Below are 12,156 nucleotides of genomic sequence, written 5' to 3'. Positions count from 1 at the left end.
CAAACTTCCAGCAGACGTGGTTGGTTAATCCACAGTCACTGAATGTAAACCTGCCTGGGGTAAACACAGATCCATCCTGAGATAAAATGCAGGAACTAGTATAAGGGCAGACGAGATGGACCAGGAGGTCTTCTTCTGCTGTCCATCTTCTGTGTTGAGTTTCCTGGGTGTCTTCTTCTACCGCCCAGGCCTTGTCTGTGGGTCCTGTGAATGGGCCACGATGGGGGGGGGGAAAGGCTAGGGAGCCTGGCTCTGTGGTCAAGAGGTGAGGGAAGCCGCCCAGGGAAGCCGAGTCAGTGATGGATATTCTCCGTCACCCAGGTGTTTATGTGATCAAATTTATAGTGACTTTTATTTTTTTCTTAAATCTATTCTGGGGGTGTTGAGAGGGCTGTTATCTGGAGGTCTGGACTTGTTGGCTTTTCCAGGGGAGGGTCCCCAGGGCCATTGAGAGGGAGGGTCATGCCCCCTGCCCAGATCAAGAGGTGGCAAGGATCCTTGCAGACGGGAGCCCCGGCAGAGGGGAGGGAGGGGTCTCCCCCTACAGAGGCTGTGGGCTCCCCCTCTCAGCAGGTGGGTCTGGACCAGGGGTCTCCTCTCCAGCCTTGGCACGTGGAAGGCTGGTGGACGTCACCTCCCAGAATCCCCCAACCTCTCTCTCTCAGCGATCGCCAACCTCTCGGGCGGGAAGCAGGGGAAGAGAGGGGCCTGGGGGGGGTTAGAGACCCCTGGTCTGGATGACCCGTCCCCGGGCTCTCTTCCATCCGGGGTCCTAAGATTGGCACCTGACCGCCTCCTTAGCTTAAACGCGGCTTCTGCAAGCACAGAACTTATCTTTTAGGGACCTGGGTTTGTGTAAACGCAGCCTTTACAAACGGCCGGGATGTCAACGGACGTCCAGGAAACACCACACGCGGCATTAGGGGCATGATAGTGGGGTGGGGGCCGTGGGGAGCCCGCTGGGGGCTTCTAAGGGCAGCCGCGTCCATGCCCGTCCGTCTGTCTCCAGGGGCCCCGGCTGCCCTCTCAAGGCAGCCATCCCTTCCGCTGCCAGTGTGACATCACAGCTTCTTCCAGGCGGCCCCCCGGTGCCTCTGTGATGCGCACAGCTCCGCTCTGACCCGTCCCTCGGATTGCTGAGCCTGCGGCCCCCACCACCACCGGGTCAGTGCTGGCCTCGGCTGCCTGGCCAGCGAAGGGAGGGCCTGGGCATGCCTGTTTCCTTGAGCCCGGCCACCCCGCGCGGCCGCATGGCCGGGGGGCTCTTCACTGGCATCAACCAAGATGCCGGCAGGGCCCTCGGCTTGGAGGGGGGGCTGCTCTGCCAGCTGATCCACTCCCCCGATTACAACCTCTTCCCCAACTCAGCCGTTTTCGAAAGCAACTTCATTCAGGTTGGTTTGGGGCGGGCGGGTGGGGGCTCCTGGAGGGGGGGGTCCCTTCCCCGGGTGCTTGAAGGGGTCTCGGAGGCCGCACTGGGGGCTGAGCCCAAGGGGCCCACTCAGCCTTCTGCCTCCACCTTTGGGCAGGGCGGGGGGGGGGGGGCAGGTGGTGGCCCCTCCTGTACCGCATGGCCCTGGGAATTCTTTGGACTGAGCCAGGAGGGCCCCCTCGCCTGCTGCGCCCCCTGGTGGGCACAAGGGGAGGGGGCGCAGCTGGATTTGGTGCTGACCGGCTGCAATCAAGAGGGCCCCGACCCTCCGGTTAACAGGGGGGTCTCGGGTGGGCGGGGCGTGGTTCCCACAGGTGACAAAGAAGGGGAAGTCGATGGAAATCACCCACAAACCCAACATTGTGACTCTGGCAGTGACCTCCTCAGACCCCTGCCTCCCCCTCCCCAATGTGCTGCTGATGGCCAACCAACAAGCCCCACTTCAGAGGGGCCGCCCGGGCTGCCCCCGACTCTCCCAAATGGAGCTGACCAGGTGACGTGGGGCCAGGATCGGGAGGGGCGGAGACGTGGGGCTGGGCTGGGCCAGGAAGGGGAGCCGGTTGGCACTGGAGAGGCTGATGGGACGCCCCCCCTCCCATCCCTCAGGATTCCTGGGGGCCTCCTGAAGGGGTCGCCTGGCAGCCTCATCCCCACCCTCAACCTTTGAGGGGACACTGGGAGCCCCCCAATAACACCCCAAGCCAGAAAGGGGCCCCTGCCAGTTAGTTAGTTTGTTTAATTCATTTATTTATTATACTTCTATGCCGCCCCTCCCGGAGGACTCAGGGTGACTCACAACATACAAAAACAATGCAATATCCGTTCATCTAAACCCCCAACAATATTAACACCAGTCATGCCCATTCACACCATAAATACACGCTACCTTCGTTGGGCCAGGGGGCTGGACTCTAGGGCCCCCTAGCCGGCGGCATAAATGGGTCTTGAGACTCTTACGGAAGGCGAGGAGGGGAAGGCCGTGCGGATCCCTGGGGGGAGTTGATTCCAGAGGGCCGGGGTCCCCACAGAGAAGGCTCTCCCCCTAGGCAACAGGACCTGGACAAGGCCGACTCTGTGGGACCTGACCGGACGCTGGGATTCCTGTGGCAGAAGGCGCTCCCACAAGTATTCTGGTCCGATGCCATGTAGGGCTTTATAGATCATAACCAACACTTTGAATTGTGTCTGGAGACCAATCGGCAGCCAATGCTGACCGCGGAGTGTTGGAAAGACGTGTGCGTGTCTGGGGGGGGGGCATGACTGCTCATGTAGCTGCGTTCTGTACGATTTGAAGTTTCTGAATACTCTTCAAAGGCAGCCCCATGTAGAGAGCATTGCAGTAGTCAAACCCCAAGGTAATAAGGCTTGGTGTAATAGGTGTGTGATCATGTGAAGGGACCTTCCCCAATGTTGTGCAAAGCCTCTCCCCCACCCAAGGAGGACCTGGGCCAGGTGTAATTCCAGGCGGCTTGACCCCTGCAGCTGGGGGGGGGGCTGGGTCTTTGGACACCGCCCAGAGCCTTGTCTCAGGCCACCTCAGGGCCTCCTAAGTTGAGGCCTGCTACATCCTCTAAAGACCCCGAGCGGATCTCTGAGGGTCAGGAGGGGTGGGGGGAGGTTGCGTCTCCCGGGGGTCTTGCCTGCCTGCCCCTCCCGCAGCCTCCGGCCCCACCGGCCCCTGACTGCCTCCGTTGCTTTGCCCAGGCTGCTCCCCCTCCGCTACGTCCGGCTCTCGGTCCACAGCGCCTCCCAGCGCGTTTTGCGTCTCCAGACGGTGACCGAGACGGTGTATTACCTGCAGCTGCACCACGAGCACCCAGAGGCCGTCTTTGGGCTCTGGAGCCGCCTGACCGACATCCTGCAAAACGGCCTCTCCGGCACTGCCCACGACCCGGCCATCCCCATCCGCCACTGCCTGGTCGCCAGCCGCAGCAGCAGCGCCTCCAGCCTCGGGCCCTCTGTCGAGGTAGGCCACCCCCCACCCCCCGGACCCCAATCAGGGAGGCCCCCCCGGAGCCCTTCTAGCTCCTCCTCTTCCTCCTCCTCCTCCTGGCCATGTTGGATTCTGTGGAGGGTGGGCCAGGCCCCTCTGGGTACCCTGGGCCGGGGAGGGGGGGGTGTTGCCTGCTGATGCAGAGAGCGAGAGTGAGGGCGAAAGTGACTTGAGTGAGCCTGAGGAACCACTAGAGGGGGCTGATGTGCCAATGGGGGAGGATGAGGAAGACATGGGAGTGGAAAGCCCGTGGATAGACCCTCACTATAGGAGACTGCTGAGAAGGCGAGAGGAGTTGCAGAGTAAAAGGTATTAACTTACAACCTTAGCCTCTTGGAGGTGTGATGTCGCTCCCAGGAAGTAAAAAGGCAAAGGTTTTGGGGGAATGGGGTGTGGAGATTCAATGTTGTTCAATGGGAGAGATGTGAGACAGGGTGTGTGTGATTGAACAAGGCTTCAAAAACACAATTCCTGCCTAGCTAAAAGACATTCTTGGCCCTGGCGATGTTTGTCCGAGATTCCTGGGTGTGGTTTTATCCCCCTGCAAGATGTGTCTCCCCCTCCTGTCGCTAAGGGAGGCGGTTAGAGGCCGAGTGGCCGCCTTTCCAGGGGTGTGGCGCCCACAACTGGGGTCCCACTGGCTAATTGTGCTCCCTTTTAGGAGATCTCTCCTTTTATTGCAGGCTGTTTCTCCCCTTGATTAGTTGCCCCCCATTGCTTTTGGCAATAGTTTGACCCCCCTCCCTCTCCTCTGGGGCAGCCCCCCAGATACTGGAAGACGCAGTCAGGCCCCTCCTCGCCCTCCTTTCCTCTGTTGTATGTATGTATGTATGTATGTATGTATGTATGTATGTATGTATGTATGTATTTGTATTTGTTAAATGTATAGGCCGCCCTTCTCCTCGCAGACTCAGGGCGGCTTACAGCAATAAAAGATATAGTACAAAATTTAAAACTATTCCAATACTTAATAACAACATTAAAAAGTTTTATCCCAATAAAATAAAACAAGAGACAACCAACACTCATACATACTAATGGCCAGGATGGAGGACCATCTTTTAACACCTGCCGACCTAGGTGTGTTTTAAGCCCTTTTCAGAAGGCGAGGAGAGTGAGGGTGGTGCGAGTATCCGAGGGGAGTGGGTTCCAGAGGATCGGGGCCGCAACAGAGAAGGCTCTTCCCCGTGGCCCCACCAGCCGGCATTCTTTGGCCAACGGGACCCGGAGGAGCCCGACTCTGTGAGACTTAATTGATTTCTGGGATGTGTGAAGCAGGATGGTCCCGTAAATGAGCTGGCCGTAAGCCATGGAGGCCTTTAGAGGGCATAACCCACCTTTGGAGACCAATCGGAAGCCAGTGCAGTTCGCGGAGTGTTGGACTGATGTGGGGGTGTCTGGGCGCATCCCTCATGGCTCACCCCCCGGGGCTCTGAGTGCTAGCGGAGTCCAGCGCAGTTATGGTGCTGCACCTGGGCAGGGAGTGAAATTGCACACGGAGCTGCAGGTGTGTCCGTGTTTCGGTGCATTTTTTTTGCTTTTAGCAGCCCCCCTCGGCTCGTGCGGCTGCATGCTGGACAAGCTGCCCTCTCTGACCTTTCTTCAAGGGCAGCCCCAGGGCTAGACTGGCCGAGCCCAAATCCTGCGACCACTCTTCGACTGGGGGGTGGGGGTGGATCTTTGGTGCTCTCTGAGCTTGGGGGGTGGGGGGGGGGGTGGGGGGGTTAAGCCTACTTGTCATAACCCAGCTATGTAGCATCACCAGTGCTAGAAGACGGGGGTGGGGGTTGCTTTACCTGCCTCTCACCCTGTTGTTGGTGTTGTTGGAGGTGGTGTTGGTTGTTCCTTCATCAGGGGGGCTGCTTACCATTGGATTGTCCCAGTTGGCAGTTTGTTGATTGGGATAGAAACAGTTGGGTCATGAAACCCCCCAGCCTTCCTCCTCCTCCACCCCCCCCCCCCTGCTCCTTTCAAATACGCAAGGGGTTCTCTGGCTGGGTCATGAAACATCTACAAGGCCCCCCCCCTCCGCTGGTTCCCCATCTCTTTAATGGGTCAGCCTAGTCAAGACCCCCCACCCCCCCACCCACTTAGCTGAAGCTAGTTGTGTGCTGCCAAGGAGCCTGGGCCTTGGCTGTCCCCTTCCTGTCCACTTGCAGGCAGGGTGGGGGGACCTGGGGCAGCCAGGCGTTGCTTGCTCCTCCCTGGCCTCGTGGAATTTGGAGGCCTCTCTCTCTCTACATATATGTTGTGGTTCCGTCTGAGGCCCCTCAGGGAACGGCTGATCTTCTGTCGGGTTCCAGCTCAGAGGGAGAGGCTGAGGAACAGGAGGTGCAGACAGACGAGGAGGAGGAATCCCAGGCTGAAGAAGAGGGAGGACAGCCAGGGTCCCCCCAGAGGGAGCTCTCCCCAGCAAGCAGCCTGGATTCCTTAGAGGAAAATGCACAAGCCATAATTGATCTGCGACAGAGAAGAGCTACGCAGAGAAGGGACAAATTGGCTAAGTACTTTCAGCATTAAAGAGGCAACAGCTGGGTTTGGGTGTGGTGCTCTTTGGAAAGGCTAAAAGGCAGACCCACCCTTCCTGGCTTGTGGAGTTTTATCTTTGAGAGTCTTGGGACCTGGCTGTGAACTTTGGCGTCTTGGAATCCTGGTTTGTGCCTTTGACTACTGAAACCTTGGGGTGGGTGTGCCAGCAAGAAGCTTGCTGTATTGTCTGGACATCAGGACTCTGCTGTAAAGTATTATAGCCTGTCTGTTGGGAAGAACAGGTTTTCCTCTGTGTTTATTTTTTCCAGCTATAAAGTACTTTTGCTTTTACCAGAGTGTCTGGCTGTTTTTTCCAGTTGGTGTTGAGGTCTGGGGGAACCCAGACAGAACACATATATATATAACAACAATAACGAGTTGGAAGGGACCTTGGAGGTCTTCTAGTCCAACCCCCTACTTAGCCAGGAAACCCTACACTAATACAGACAGATGGTTATCCAACATCTGCTTAAACACTTCCAGTGTTGGGGCATTCACAACTTCTGGTGGCAAGCTGTTCCACTGATCAACCGTTCTGACTGTCAGGAAATTCTTCCTTAGTTCTAAGCTGCTTCTCTCCTGGTTTAGTTTCCACCCATTGCTTCTTGTCCTGCCCTCAGGAGCTTTGGAGAATAGTTCGCCTCCTTTGTGGCAACCCCTGAGATATTGGAAGGCTGCTACCCTGTCTCCCCTGGTCTTTCTCTTCATCAAACTAGCCATGCCCAGTTCCTGCAACCGTTCTTCATGTGTTTTAGCCTCCAGCCCCCTCATCCTCTTGGTTGCTCTTCTCTGCACTCTTTCCAGAGTCTCAACATCCTTTTTCCATCGTGGTGACCAAAACTGGATGCCGTATTCCAAGCGTGGCCTTATCAGGGCCTTGTAAAGTGGTATTAACCCTTTGCGTGATCTTGATTCTCTCCCTCTGTTGATGCAGCCTAGAACCGTGTTGGCTCTTTTGGCAGCTGCTGCACACGGCTGGCTCCTATTCAAATGGTTGTCCACTAGGACTCCAAGGTCCCTCTCGCAGTTGCTACTGTTGAGCAATGTACCACATACATTGTACCTGTGTGTTTTGTTTTTCTTGCATAAATGTAGAGACTTTTTTCACCACTGAATTTCATTGTGTTAGAGAGCAATCTAACACCAGCCTCTCCCCCCCCCCCCCGCAGCACTCGGACACGCTGATGAGGAGCGCAGGGGTCATCAAGAGAGTGGGCAAGAAGGTGTCGGGCACCATCAGCCAGCTCCCCCCAAGTCCCAGGACTGTCCCGGAAAGGCCTCGGAGGTAAGTGGGCAGATTATCCCCCCCACTCCCCTCCCCCGGCCTCCTTGGGTCCAGCTCAGACGCCTTGATTGGCATGGCCTTCTCTCCTGGCTTTGGTGACCCCTTCCTGGCCCTTCTGGGTGGGCACTTTTGCACGAGGCTCCGGAAGGCCAGACACCCTGCCGAGGGCCAGAGGGGTTTGACTGGGCAGCCACTGACCCCCTGAGGGCCGGAGGTCTCCAGACAGAAGCAGGATAAGACTTTCATTGATGTCTCTTTATGTGCCCAGCAGTGGTGGGAAGGGGCCTCGTGGAAGGAGGGCGGGACCGGCCACGGGAGGGGCCATCCCGGGAAGGAGGCGCTGGCGGGCGGGGGCTGGCTCCTGGCTCACTCCCCCCCCCAAAAGATCCGCCACAATCGGGCCCGGGGAAGGAGGGGGGGTTCGTAGCGGGGTGTGCGTGTGTCCCCCTTTCCTGACCGGCCTCTCCCCCTGCGCCAGAGTCTCCTTCCAAGCGCAGCAGCAGAGCCTGGAGGACGCGTCGGGCCACTCCAGCGATATTAAAGGTGAGCGCTGCCCGAGGGGCGTCCGAGACGGGCGGGAGCGCCCCTGCAGTGGCACAAGAGAGCCGCCCGGGGCGCCCCAAACCACCCTCCCCCCTGAGACCCGCTCCCGGTCTACTAACCGCCCCTCGCCCCCTCCCTCCTCTGCCCCCCAGTCCTCTACTACGACCTGCCTCCGCCGCTGGTGTGCGCCCGCTGCAAGGGCCGGCTGCCCCGCCCCGAGCCGCGCAAGTGCCGCTTGAGCGCCCGGCCGGCCGACTCGGAGGTGGAGCTGGCGCCCTGGATGGACCGCAGGACCCACGGCCTCTGGCAGCAGGAGACGCCCGCCTGGCTCCAGCCCCTCTGCCGCCTCAGCAGCCTCGCCGCCGCCGGCTGGAAATAGGCCGGGCCGGGCCGGGGCAGGACCCCGGCTGGGGCGCACGGACGCCCGGACACGCCGCCGCCGCCGCCGCCCGAGCGGCCCGAGAAGCGACCGGCGGGGCCAAAGCGACAGAGGGATCAATAAAGCTGCCGGCTGGACCCGAACCCGGGGTGGCGCCCGCTTGCCGAGGAGACGGGAGGGGCGGACGCCGGGACAGAAATCACCCCCCCCCCACGTGCCTGGATCGGGGGTGCCGGGAGCAGGACCCCCCCGACCTCCCCCACACGCAGAGGGGAGGGAGATAGCCCACTCGGATGGGTGTCTCTGGGCGCAGGGCGGAGCGGGGCGGGGGGTGGGGGGCTTCTGAAATAGCCCTCCTGCCCCCCGGCTTCTCCCCCCTCACCTGGAAAAGGTACATCCGCTGTTGAGGGGCAGCCCTCGGAGTGGACTGGGGGCCCTCCCTCGCCCCGAGCGGGGGTCGGGTGCCCCCCAAGGGGTCAATCCCCCCTCCAGGCTCTGCTTCGAGTTGGCGGAGAGCAGCTTCTTGCAGCCAGAGGAACCCCCCCCCAAGATGATGAGGGAGAAAGAAAGAATTGGGGGGCGGGGCGGGAGGGGGTTTGGGGGGGAGGAGCTGGCTTTGGAGGCAGGGGCTGAAAGGGCCCCCCCACAGATGAAGGGAAGGGTCCAGATTTGGCTGGAAGGGCCGGATGCTGCTCCCCCCCCCCCGTGGCTAGACAGGCCCCCATAGCCACGAGTCACCCGAGGGTCACGGTCTCCCCACTCCCTTTCATCCCCCCTCCCCCAGTGATCCAAGGGAAGGTCAAGCCAATCTGGGGGGGCAGAGGGGCAACCAGGGTTAGCACCCACCTCCTGTGCCCTGAGAGCATCTGGAACGGAACCAAGGAAGCTTCCTGCAGGCCTGGGACACCCCCCCCCCAGGCTCAGCACCCCAAGGGCAGGTGGGGGGGGGTCTGGACGACGGAGCCTCAGCCCTCCTCCTGCATGGGGGGATGGCTTTGGAGGGAGGCCGGACTAAGTGGGGAGACAGTGGCAAGACTTTTCCTTTGCGGGCAAAACCTCCGTTCTGGCCTTGATTTGCTGTAACCACTAGGCTTTCAACAGAAGGAATAAAAGTGCTGCAAAGGGAGCGGAGAGTCCTGCTTTCCTAGGAGGCCAGGCCATGGCGGGACTGACTGTGGCCGCTTCAGGGGAGTGACCGCAGGGAGCCCAAGGACGCCCCTGGAGGAGAGGAACGGGGGGGGGGGCTTCCTGCCTTCTGCACAGACCCCCCTCGCCCCCCCCCCGTGGGATTCTCTGGCTTTGCCAAGCTCTCCACCTTCCCCCTCCCTTTTCCAGTGTTTGCAGCCTCCCCCCCCCCAGCCAGACCCCTCCCGTGCTGGCTCTGTCGGCTGCCTCCGGGCTTGCAGTCATGGGAGGGGGCACCAGGCGCTCCCAGGCCCCTCTGTGTGGTGGGCCAGGAAGGTCAGTCGCCACCTGCAGCTGCGTCCTGAAAGCTCTGCTCAGGCCTCTGGATGGGCCCTTCCCCTGGTCCCCTGCGGTTTCACCAGCTGCTCCAGGCCTCCTCTCTTTCTGGCCTCCCCCCTCCCTGTGCTGAGGGTGGAATCCCCAGACGTGGCAGGCTGGGTCAGGCGGGGATGTCCCTCCTCCTGGGGGGGGGGGGGGAGGAGGAGGAGGAAGAAGAAGGGGGCGCCTCTTCCGCAGCCTCAGAACTAGCCCCCTCCCCTCCTCCCCTCTCTCTTCTGTGTCTAGGGCGGGTCATGTGACTGTCCAGGGCCATCCCAGCATTTCTCTCCGGCCTCCCCTTCTGCCTCCCCTTCAAGGTCTCCAAGCCTTTGGCACAAAACCCACTCAAAACTCAGAATAGAGCCGGGAGGGACCTTGGAGGTCTTCTAGTCCAGCCCCCTGCTTGAGCAGGAGACCCTCCCCCATTTCAGACAAATGGCGGTCCAGTCTTTCTTAAAATCCTGCTCCTTCACTCACAGCTTCTGGTGGCAAGCTGTTCCACTGGTTAATTGTTCTGATTGTCAAGAAACGTCTCCTGAGTTCCAGGTTATTTCTCTCCTGGATTAATTTCCCCTTCGCTGTTTCTTATCCTGCCCTCAGGAGTTTTGGAGAAGAGAGTGGCCCCCTCCTCTTTTTGGCAGCCCCTCAAGTATTGCAATGGCCCTTAGACTTGTAGACCACTTCCCAGGGCTCTTCCAGCCCTCGCTAGGTGGTTTACAGAGAATCAGCCTCTCGCCCCCCACAATCTGGGTCCTCATTTGACCCCCCTGGGAAGGAGGGGAGGCTGAGTCAACCTGGAGCCAGGGGGGGGGATTTGAACTGCTGAACTACAACTAGCAGTTGTCTGAAGGAGCCTGCACTCTAACCACTGCACCATCCTGGCTCTTGGGGTGTGTGTGGATAGAATGCTGTGATCATGTCCCCCCCACCCCCCCGGTCCTTCTTTCTCTAGACTGACCATGCCCAAGTCCCACAACCGTTCTTCATAGGTCTCTGTCTGCAGGCCTTGCATCAGCCCCTCGGCCATGGGGAATGGGGGGGGGGGGCAGAGGGACCCTCCCAATGGGGTCAGAACCCCCCCAAAGTTCCCGTCTCCTTCCCTTTCACCTGGAGGAGGCTCTTCTCCCCCGGCGCCCTCAGGCTGGCTGGTGCGCAGTTCCTAGAATCCTGAAGCTGCACATCTGGAGCACATCGGCTTGGGGAGAGCTGCCCCACCTCTTGGAGGGAGAGCATTTGTCTCCTGCACTTTGGCACAAACAGGCTGTGGAGCTTCCAAATCCAAATGAGAGCGCTGCATTCTCTCTCTCTCTCTCTCTCTCTCTCTCTCTCTCTCTCTCTCTCTCTCTCTCTCTCTCTCTCTGTGTGTGTGTGTGTGTGTGTGTGTGTGTGTGTGAGCCCCTCCCTGGGGGGACAGAGGGACCTCTGGCCACTTGGCTTCCATGCTCATTTTAGTTCTCGCCTCTCCCAAAGATGCTTCTCCAAAAGGCAACTGGAGTCCTCGGGTTCTTCCCTGGGTTTGGTTTCTCCTGCAAGAACTTCTGTGGCTCTTGGGTGAGGAGCAAAGGGGTTTCAAGGAAAATAGCAACAACGTTTAGACTTATATGCCGCTTCCTGGTGCTTTGACATCCCTCTCTAAGCGGTTTATGGTGTCAGCATATTTGCCCCCTACATCTGGCTCCTCATTCGCGCCCCCCCCCCTCAGAAGGATGGGAGGCTGAGTCCACCTTGAGCTAGCTGCTAGCTGAAGGAGCCTGCAGGCTGCACTCTAACCACTGGGCCACCCGAGAAAGTCCAGTTGCCTTTTAGAAAGGCACCTCTGCTTCTGCCTCCTCCCAATTGGAGGAGGGGTCCAGAGTGAAGCCCCTGAGGTGGGCCTCTTTCCTGAAGAGCGGAGGGAGGAAAGAATTGTTGTCATTTTATTTTATCTATCAGAGTTGGAAGGGACCTTGTAGATCATCTAGTCCAACCCCCTGCTCGAGCAGGAGACCCCACCCCACCCCAGCCATGTTGTGGTTGGCTCTGGGCCAGCTCCTGCTCCGAGGACGGTGGACGTTGGTTTGGGAGAATCCTCAGGTTCTCAGAGACCGGTTTTACTGCCAACAGCTTCGGACAGTGAAGATTCTGTGTTAAGGGCAGACGCTGGGAGTGAAGCAGGATTGGATGGTCAGGTAGATGCAGGCAGCCCACTAGCTAATGACCCCATTAGTGAGTCATCAGACTCAGAGTAAAATGGATTCATAGATGCTCGCAGGTGCAGGTTTATGACGAGAAGGGAACAACTGCGCAGGTGTCATAGACGATAAGAGAGAACACCTGTGGCTGGGGCAATTAGGCAAATGGGGCTGCTGATAAATTGCCAGCGTCACTGAGAGTGTGCGTGGGAGATTATCCGTTTGGAGAAGGAGATGCCGTGTTTGCATTTTTCCCTGGTTTTTCACAGACTCTTGGGGATATTTCACAGCTAAGTAAAAACTCGTGAACTGACTGGGTTT

General features: G+C 59.2%; 1 protein-coding gene across 1 annotated transcript; it reads left to right on the top strand.

The window, feature by feature from the left end:
• Positions 1 to 1,211: 1,211 nt before the first annotated feature.
• On the top strand, positions 1,212 to 8,161 carry GARIN1A (golgi associated RAB2 interactor 1A). Its single transcript, XM_070754620.1, has 6 exons — positions 1,212 to 1,394; positions 1,747 to 1,925; positions 3,137 to 3,398; positions 7,124 to 7,239; positions 7,718 to 7,782; positions 7,935 to 8,161. The coding sequence occupies exons 1-6, from the start codon at positions 1,212 to 1,214 to the stop codon at positions 8,159 to 8,161; spliced, it is 1,032 nt and encodes a 343-aa protein (XP_070610721.1).
• Positions 8,162 to 12,156: the final 3,995 nt, after the last annotated feature.

Source organism: Erythrolamprus reginae, chromosome 6 (genome assembly GCF_031021105.1).
Source record: "Erythrolamprus reginae isolate rEryReg1 chromosome 6, rEryReg1.hap1, whole genome shotgun sequence".
In the NCBI taxonomy this organism is placed as follows: Eukaryota; Metazoa; Chordata; class Lepidosauria; order Squamata; family Dipsadidae; genus Erythrolamprus; species Erythrolamprus reginae.
This window is presented reverse-complemented; position numbering and strand designations above follow the sequence as displayed.

What these genes read in the sequence shown, in the direction of transcription:
- GARIN1A (XM_070754620.1), top strand. Translation starts at nt 1,212, where the DNA reads ATGCCTGTTTCCTTGAGCCCGGCCACCCCGCGCGGCCGCATGGCCGGG. An exon ending in GCCTCGGGCCCTCTGTCGAG is followed by an intron (nt 3,399 to 7,123) that starts GTAGGCCACCCC and finishes CCCCCCCCGCAG; the next exon opens with CACTCGGACACGCTGATGAG. An exon ending in CCACTCCAGCGATATTAAAG is followed by an intron (nt 7,783 to 7,934) that starts GTGAGCGCTGCC and finishes TCTGCCCCCCAG; the next exon opens with TCCTCTACTACGACCTGCCT.